The sequence below is a fragment of the Rhinoraja longicauda genome, chromosome 9 (genome assembly GCF_053455715.1).
Source record: "Rhinoraja longicauda isolate Sanriku21f chromosome 9, sRhiLon1.1, whole genome shotgun sequence".
Classification (NCBI taxonomy): Eukaryota; Metazoa; Chordata; class Chondrichthyes; order Rajiformes; family Arhynchobatidae; genus Rhinoraja; species Rhinoraja longicauda.
The window spans coordinates 41,608,792-41,618,435 of record NC_135961.1 but is presented as its reverse complement, the minus strand read 5'-3'; the positions used below and the strand labels follow the sequence as shown (position 1 = coordinate 41,618,435).

At 43.7% G+C, this 9,644-nt stretch overlaps 1 protein-coding gene across 7 annotated transcripts in view; it reads right to left on the bottom strand.

Annotated features, from left to right (window-relative positions):
• Window positions 1-9,644, bottom strand: part of LOC144596672 (latent-transforming growth factor beta-binding protein 1-like) — a 289,705-nt gene that overhangs the window by 103,384 nt on the left and 176,677 nt on the right. For all 7 annotated transcript variants that reach the window (XM_078405313.1, XM_078405317.1, XM_078405316.1 and 4 more), the window contains 3 exons: window positions 8,105-8,227; window positions 4,502-4,624; window positions 2,578-2,700 (listed from right to left, as the gene is read on the bottom strand). In XM_078405313.1, the coding sequence (XP_078261439.1) occupies window positions 2,578-2,700; window positions 4,502-4,624; window positions 8,105-8,227 (369 nt within the window). The remainder of the gene's footprint in view (window positions 1-2,577; window positions 2,701-4,501; window positions 4,625-8,104; window positions 8,228-9,644) is intronic.

Sequence of the window (9,644 nt, the reverse complement as noted above, 5' to 3'; positions counted from 1 at the left end):
CCTGACCTGCTGACTTCCTTTAACTGTTTATATTTGGCTCAAGATTCCAGCATCTGCAGTCTCCTGTGTCTCCATGTAAACAAGCCATTTGGTCCAACACATTCATAGTGATCAAAAGGCGCCCATTTGAGTTCATATCATATCATATCATATCATATCATATCATATATATACAGCCGGAAACAGGCCTTTTCGGCCTTCCAAGTCCGTGCTAATCCCATCTTCAAATTTAATGGTTGCATTTGTGAGTGTGCATGCATGGGGTGGGGATAGGGAACACAAGGAATGTGTCAGTCAGCAGTAATTCCATCGAATTAGAGGGAAATTAGTAGATGCCAAAAATGCTGGGGCAAACGAGAACAGACCTTGCATTGGAATCTCTACAGGCCACAGAATCTAGGGGAAAAGGAGGAGAGGTCTAATAAATATGTACAAAATGTTGTTAAATTTTATAAACTCATGACAGGAATAGATCGGGTAGATGCAGTCTCTTGACCAGAGTGAGGGAATCGAGGACCAGAGGACATAGGTTTACGGTGAAGGGGAAAAGATTTAATTGGAATCTGAGGGGTAACTTTTCACACAAAGTGTGGTGGGTGTATGGAATGAGTTGCCAGGGGAGGTAGTTGAGGCTGGGACTATCCCAACATTTAAGAAACAGTTAGGCAGGTGCATGGATAGGACAGGTTTGGAGGGATATGGGCCAAATGCAGGCAGCTGAGACTAGTGTAGCTGGGAGGTGTTGGCCGGTGTGGGCAGATTGGGCTGAAGGGCCTGTTTCCACGCTGTATGACTCTGACTCTATGACTAGCTATTTGCATTGGTGTGGTATGACGGACCAGATTTAAAGTGACTGGTAAATGATTGGTGCAAGAAAAAACATCTTTGCAGTGAGTGGTTGTGATCTAGAATGCATTGCCTGAAAGTGCGTGAGATAAGATTCAAAGATGGTTTTCAAAAAAAAACTGGGCAAATATTTTAAGGCAATAAAATTGATGGGCAAAAAATAAAATAAAATAGTAAAACAATAAAATTGGGTTAAATTCAAAGCTATTCCAATAGCTAATAAAGCCTATTGGGCAGTGTTTACTAAAGTTATAACATTTATATTTTTAAATGAATAACAAGCACTTGTCTACTTTTTCCTCTAAATTAGAAAGAAAGTAAGTGCAGCCTTGAAACATCCAGTTTTGAGAGCATCATTTCATTCAACAGTACATAGATGGAATACATTATAGCAAATTGTGGAATCATGCATTTTGGTAGTAGGAATAAAGGTGTAGACTATTTTCTTGTTGGGGAGAATTCAGAAATCGGAGGTGCAAAGTGCAGGTATAGGATTCCAAAAAATTAAGTTGTAAGTCAAGTAAGGAAGGCAAATGCAATGCTAGCATTTATTTTGAGAGGACTAGAATACAAAAGTCTCAGGTGAGGCTTTATAAGACACTTGACAGACTGCATTTGGAGTATTGGAAACAATTTTGGATCCCATATCTGAGGATAAATGTACTGGCGTTGGAGAGGGCCCAGAAGAGGTTTATGAGAATGATCCCAGGAATGATTGGGTTAACATATGATGAGCATTTGACAGCACTGGGCCTGTGCTCGCTGGAGTTTAGACATTGAAACTTATCGAACAGTAAAAGGCTGGACAGAGTGGATGTGGAGAGGATGTTTCCACTTGTGGGAGAGTCTAGGACCAGAGGCCATAGCCTCAAAATAAAAGGATGTGCCTTTAGAAAGGAGATGAGGAGGAATTTCTTTCAACAGAGGGTGGTGATCCTCCAGTATTGATTGCCACAGACAACTGTGGAGGACAAGTCAATGGATATTTTTAAGGTGGAGATTGGCAGATTCTTGATTAGTACGGGTGTTCGGGGATATGGGGTGAAGGCAAGAGAATGAGGTTGAGAGGGAAAGACAGATTAGCCATGATAGAATGGCGGAGTAGACTTGATCAGCTGAATGGCTTAATTCTGCTCCTAAAACTTATGAATTTATAGCCTCAAATGTTTCACTGTAGTGCCTTCTCCACTGAGGCAGGTGAACAAAGTACAAACAATAGTGTAAAATCTGGGATATTTTGTGAAGGGTGACACAGCCACTTCCTGACGGGCCCATTGAATGTTCCTCGCACTTCCATGTCTTATTGCCAGAAAGCACAGTACTTTGGTTCAGTTTTATTTTGTCTGATTCAACCAGTTTAAGTACATCGACTTGGAGAATGTCTAACAGGGATCTTGCCCCTGAGGCCATTAATGCACGTTGAGTCAGAAAATGCTCCTTAACAGGAATCCACAAAGGCTACCCTGAGGTGATTATCCACATTTCCACTGCCTGTATCCCGACTTTAGTGACAACAGCATGGTGCGGTATGAGCTCACAAAATAAGACAAACACCCACAGGCTGCCCCATAAAGTTATATGGTGCTTTCTGCTTTCCGATATTAACATTTTATCTTGGCATCGTATGTCATCCACTGAGTGGAAACCACTGCAACACGTGTAAATTAATAAGCCTTTGATGTTCATACACCCACCACTCAAAACTGCATTGCACCCAAGGTTGTTTCTTACCATCACATTCACGCCCATCTGCTGACGCTGTGAACCCCTGCTCACAAATGCAGTGGAAGGAACCTTCTGTGTTCAGGCAATCTCCATGTACACAGCGCTCTGGGGCCAAGCATTCGTCCACATCTAGTGAAGAGCAAGAAAACATCAAATGTGTCACTCCTTGTGCAAGTGAACAAGAAAACCTTTGGAATAAGTTTACAAGTACCTTTGGCTACTCTTTTTCAAAGGTTTAGGTTTATTATTGTCATGCATACCGAGGTACAGTGAAAACCTTTGTTTTCGATGCTATCCAATCAGATCAAATACACTTTATATATAAATACCATCAAGTCAAACTCAAGTGCAATATGGCGGCATAGTGGCGCTGTAGTAGTCACTACCTTACAGCACCAGAGACTCGGGTTTGATATGGACTATGGGTGCTGTCTGAATGGAATTCTCCTTGTTACTATGTTCTCCTTGTGACCACATGGGTTTTCTCCAGGTGCTCCGGTTTTCTCCCACACTCCAAAGATGTACAGTTTTTCAGGTTAATTGGCTTCGGTAACAATTTTTAAATTGTCCTAAGTATGTATGATAGTGTTAGCATAAGGGGTGATCGTTGGTCAACACGGACCCAGTGGGTCAAAGGGCCTGTTTCTGTGCCCTAGCTCTAAAGTCTAAAGTCTAATAGATGAGGAATTGAGATATATAGACACTTATGGTGAAAATGAGGTGGTGGGGCAGGGAATTGGAGATTGTTAAAATGGCGGAGAGCACGATAAGTTTTGTTTTGAATTCTGTTGCAAACTGTGTTTTGCACTAATGTCTTTTTTTTTACACCGTTTTTCATCTTACTGTCTTGCATAATTTTATGTATATTTATAGATAATTTTACGATTTCGTGTTTTTGTCTGAGTCTGTGTCTCCACGATGCTGCTGCAAGCAAGATTTTCATTGTACCTGTGTCTCACCATATTTGTACACGTGACAATAAAGTTGACGACTTGATTTGTTTGAAGGTAGGAAGGGACTGCACATGGTGTGGAGACAAGATGGAGTCACAGTATGAGGAGATAAATTCATTGGTACAAGCTCAGGCCTACCAGGTCAGCACTATTTGTGAATCACGGGTAGAAGCATGGTGGCGCAGCGGTAGAGTTGCTGCCTTACAGCGCTTATAGTGCCAGAGACTCGGGTTCGATCCCGACTACGGGTGCTGTCTGTACGGTTTGTACGTTCTCCCCGTGACCGCATGGGTTTTCTCCGAGAACTTCGGTATCCTCCCACACTCCAAAGACGACCAGGTTTGTAGATTAATTGGCTTGGTATAAATGTAAATTGTCCCTAGTATGTGTAGGATAGTGTTAATGTGCGGGAATCATTGGTCGCTGCGAACTCGGTGGGCTGAAGGTCCTGTTTCCGTGCTGTATCTCTAAACTAAAACTAAACTAAACTAAAGATAGAAATGGGTAGTGCAGAGTTAGGAAACTATTAGGTTGAAGACTGTGGAGGAGAGATCTCCCGAAGTGATGAGATCTGTGAAGGTATGAAAGACAATGGCCTATTGGTGAGGCCATGGTCCAGGGGAAGGTATGCAGTGGTGTCCAGGAGTCGCCTGTTTAACCTCTGCATGTTAGAGGTCAATCCACCAGATCACGAGGACACTGCCCTCACCATCACAATGCTGATGACTTGGTCATTGTTGCGTTGCTGTTTTGCTGGATCTCGTGCACAACATTTCCTCTCTTACAACAGTGGCCACTCTTCAAAGGGGCTTCACTGGCTGCACATTTGGGCAGCGCAAGAGTATCACGGCTCTTCTCCTGTGTCAAATTACCACGGATCAAACACGGAGGGGTGTGAGGGTATGAGATAGGCAATCTACCACAGGCTCTCCCATGGAAGTTACGTGGCATTTTCTGGCTTCTGGCATGAACACTACCTTGGCACCGTACATCATCCACGAGCTGGAAGCCACTGCGACACACGCAAACAAAGGATCCTTCGGTGTTCATACACTCGCCTCCCTGGCAAGCATCTGCATTTTCTTGGCACTCGTCAATGTCTGCAACAAGTAAGTTTAGAAAGCTGTTCAGCTGACATTGCCTATAAACCACGCCGATGAACTCCAGCTTTTTTTATTGCTCCCTCACTATTAGAACATCCAGAGAAAATACTCCTTGGATAACCGCTGTTTTTGCACAGCTCCCAAAGCCACAAAGGGAATTGACCACAGTTAATTTGGTTACAGTGTCTGTAATTTTAGCCAAAAATGTATAGTTTTCAACAAACAGCACAGGCCAAAAAGAATCCTTTCTCCCACTGAGATTATGCAGGATGTATTCATTGTGTGGTCGGTGGGCCAGGTTAAAATGGGCAATCCTTCACTGTGGGGTTTAATAGGCCTTCTGCTGTCACCACCACGTAAACTGATGGAGTCACATCCTCCCACATTCTCCAAGAAAACAGAACGTGCTGGAAAAGACAGCCCTGCCAGATTTCAATGGGGCACATTGTAACCTTCAGGAGATCATCTATTTCTTGTTGTTTCTATTTAAATCTCCTCTAGATCATTACTTCTATTCCTGTCCCTTTCTGAGTTTGAAAGGGGGAGAGATTGAAGTTTTGACCACACTATCAAAACTTCAATCTCTCCCCCTTTCAAACTAACTTCCCCTTTTCTTCTACATACCCCTCCTTCAACAAAGAATATTGAACTTAGAACACAACAGCACAGCGACAGGCCTGAAGGGTCACGACTGGAAACATCTCGACTCGAAATGTCACCCTTCTCTCCAGAGATGCTGCCTGTCCCGCTGAGTTACTCCAGCATTTTCTGTCTATCTTTCAGCTCTCAATGCCTATGCCGAATATGATGGCAAATTAAACTAATCTCCTCTGCCTGCATATGACCCAGAAGCCTCGTTATCCATATGGTAACCTTTCCTTGCATCTGAAAACCATCATTTTCAGAGTTTCATATATGTTCCCTCACTATGAATGCTCCTTGGCTTGTGAGCATTCCCAATTATTTTATTTTACGTATTGCCCATTTACAAGAGATGAAGCCGTTCAAAAAGGGAAGGATTCTTCTTGTTCTTGGCCTGGCTGCAGGGAGCAGAGCAAAATCAAGGGGAAGGTGGGGTCCAATACACCCAGATGTGGAAACAGGAAGATCTGCCCATGTTCCCCCTTCAACACACCGAATCTGTCGTCTCCCTCTTCGAACAGAATCTATGTCTACGTTTATTTCAGAATGTTTGTTCCAGATATTCATCATTCTTTGTGAAATGTCGACTCCTCAGAATTTCTTTAAACTTCTCCCCTCTCACTCACGTCCTCTTGTCTGAGACTCCTCTGCCATGGAAAAGATTATTCTAACTATCTATGCTATCGATGCCCCTCGTAATTTTGTAAATGTCTATATGGTCACCCCTCTGTGTCCTCTGTGATCCTGTGAGAAAAAAAAACTAGCCCAGCTACAGGCCTCCATACCAGGCAACATCTTGGTTAATCTCTTCTGCACTGTCTATTGCTACCACATCCTTCCTGTAGTATGGTGACCAGTACTGTATACCAAGTGTTGTCCAATGAATATTTTCTACTCTGTGTGGTCTGGCCAATATTTTGTTTTGCACTCATTCTATGCATCTCTTCAAGTGTGACGTGTTGGACCTTGGGAGGTGAAATGTAAGAGGAAGTATACAGCTAATGACACCATCCTTAACAGCATTGATGTACAGTGGGATATTGGGGTCTAATTACATAGCTCGCTGAAAGTGGCAAAGCAAGGACATAGCGTGATGAAGAAAGTTTATTCACAAAATGCTGGAATAACTCAGCAGGTCAGGCAGCATCTCGGGAGAGAAGGAATGGGTGACGTTTCGGGTCGAGACCCTTCTTCAGACTGATGAAGAAAGTTACTGTCTGCTTACATCCATCTGTCAAGGCAATGAGTATAAGAGCCAGGAAGTCATGTTGCAACTTGACTTGGAGTATTGTGTGTAGTTATAGTTGCCCCATTTTAGGAAGGATGTGGAGGCTTTGGAGAGGGTGCACTAGAGGTTTACGAGAATGCTGCAGGGATTAGAGGGTATTAGCTGCAAGGAGAGGTTGGACAGACTTGGATTGTTTTCTCTGGAACTCTGCAGACGATCAAAGGGATTAAGTAGTCGCAATGAAGTCTGCTCTTTCCAATCAAGCCTTTGTTTTGGGGGAGATTGTTCAAGAACTTGGAACTATGTAATGTTTTTCACATCTGTGGGGCCTGCTGCTTTCTGATTGCTGAGGAAACAAAGAGATAGACGGCGAGATGATTTTAAACAAAGTTTCTGGGCTGACATGAAGTTTACAGAAACTGACTATTGTAACTGTCATTTTACACATGTAGCTGAATCTCATCTAGACACATGGCCTTGAGCATTTGTACAGGTTAGTAGTCGCCTGTGAGGCAATTAACCCGATTAAGTCTCTATAGATTGGACAAGCTGCTCCGGAGCATCGGAGTAAGAGCGAGGGGCAGGCAAGTTAAGGTTGATTCTTTTGAGACCCACAGGTATGCTACAAAACTAACTTTGTGGTTCCCACTAAGCCATCATGAGACCCCATCAGTGGAACAAGCACCTAAATTTATTTTCCAATTCAGTTTTAATTTATTTGAAAAATTACATTCATGAGTATCATCCTCCTCTCCATTTTATGTGCAATCACAAGAACCAGGAGAAGTCCAGAACAGGCCATTTGGCCCTTCAGGTTTGCTCTACCATTCAATTAAATAGCTGCTAATTGTTTCAACTTGAGTCTCCGGCTTGATCCCCAAATCCTCCAATTCCTTGAAAGCGTGAAAAACTGTTATACCAGTCTTGAACAGAGAAATATTGCTCCATCCAAGTTCAAATACAACTGATTTAGACTTTTAGACTTTAGAGATACAGCGTGGAAGCAAGCTCTTTGGCCCTTTGAGTCTGCACCGACCAGCGATCTACTCCAGCACTATCCTACACACTGAGGACAATTTACAATCTGTACCGATGCCAATTAACCTTCATTTAGGGTGGCACATTCCATCGCAAAAAAAACTGTTGATACATCAGCAGGGATTATTAAACGTTCTAAGTATTTTACAACAGCTTTCACTCGTCCACTAATATCTTGCGTGAGATTCCTCTAGGGCAACATAATGATGCAGTTAGTAAAGCTGCTGCCTCACAACCACAGACCCAGGTTCAATCCTGACCTCGATGCTACCCGAGTGGAATATCCCTGTTCTCCCTGTAGCCACACGTGTTTCCTCTGGGTGCTCCGGTTTCTTCCCACAGCTGTGTGAGTCAGTGCTTAATTAGCCACTATAAAATCCCCCTGGATTTTAGGTGTGTAGAAGAATATGGCAGGGGGCGGTTGTTGAAAATATAGGGAATTAAAAACATAAAGGATTAAACTAGGAATAGTTTTACTGGGCGGTTGATGGTCAGTGTGGATTTGGTGAGCCCAAGGGCCTATTTCCATGCTGTATCTTTCTGATTCTGTAGTTCTAGGTTCCTTCTACCTTCACACTGGTCCCCAGAGGCAGCCAGACGGTGGCCAGCCTTGCATTCACAATGGAAGGAGCCCTCTCTGTTGCTGCATTGCCCGTTGGTACACAGCATGGCATCCTGACACTCGTCGATATCTGCAAGAAAGAGGGAAGGAACCATTCATTTCCATGCTCATTCAAACAAAAGCTCTGCCCACCCAAAGAGGATGAACATAATCAAACTTCGGCACAGGAGAGCAGCTAGAGTGTGGTTCAGTCTTGATTTTGGATGCTGTCTGTGTGGAGTTTGCACATTCTCCCGGTGACTGCGTGGGTTTCCTCCGCATGTTCCAGTTTTCTGCCATATTCCAAAGACGGGCGGCACGGTGGCGCAGTGCTAGAGTTGCTGCCTTATAGCACCAAAGATCCGGGTTCGATCCTGACTATGGATTCTATCTGTACGGAGATTGTACGTTCTCCCCATGGCCACATGGGTTTTCCCCAGGTGTTCCCGTTTCCTCCAAAGATGGACAGATTTGTAGGTTAATTGGCTTTGGTAAAGATTGTAAATTGTTAATAAAGCTGTTCTCTGAGAGTTCCAGCCACTTGGCTTCAATCCCGTGTTGGGTGCTGTTTGTATGGAGTTTGAATCTTTTTCCTTCAATTTCCTCCCATAAGCTAGTTGTCTGGTAAATCGGCCACTCTAAATTGTCTCTAGTGTGTAGATGAATGGTAAAGTCTGCAGGGAGTTAATAGGACCATTGAGAGAATAAAATGTGGACACATGAAAATGCAGATGTTGTCGGTACAGAGAACAAATTGCTGATGGAGCTCAGTGGTCCAGGCAGGCAGCAACTGTAGAGCCAATGGGATAGCCAACATTTCAGGTCAAGCCTGCAATCAAGACTGAATCTGTGGAATTCTCTGCCTCAGAAGGCCAATTCTCTGAATGCATTCAAGAGAGAGCTAAATAGAGCTCTTAACGATAGCGGAGTCAGAGGGTATGGGGAGAAGGCAGGAACGGGGTACTGATTGAGAATGATCTGCCATGATCACATTGAATGGCGGTGCTGGCTCAAAGGGCCGAATTGCCTACTCCTGCACCTATTGTCTATTGTCTATTGTCTAAGACTGCAAGTATAGAGGGGACGTAACCCAAATAGAGACGAGGGTGGGATGAGCAGATGCTGGAAAGCGATAGTGGAATGAGGTGTGGAGAGAATTATGGACTGATGGAGCCAGGTGGGGGAGGGGTAAGTAGTGGTAAAGACAGTTCAGAAGGTGATGTGGAAACACAAGAGGCTCCAGACCCCAGAAAGTTATAAGCAGGTAAGGTGACAGTTAAATGGAAATAGAAAAGGGAGAGATGATGGGCAGTTGCAAGTAGACGGGGGTGGGGATAGAAGATGCAGTAGTCATAGTGTTTGGATGATTGGTGGATGGTATCAGATAATGGGAAATGAAGGGAAACTTGGGGAGATCAGAGAGAGAAAGGAACATGGAAAGTGTGGGTTGCCTGAAATTGGAAAATTCCAAGATGGAATATGAGGTTTTATTCCAGTTTCTGTTTGGT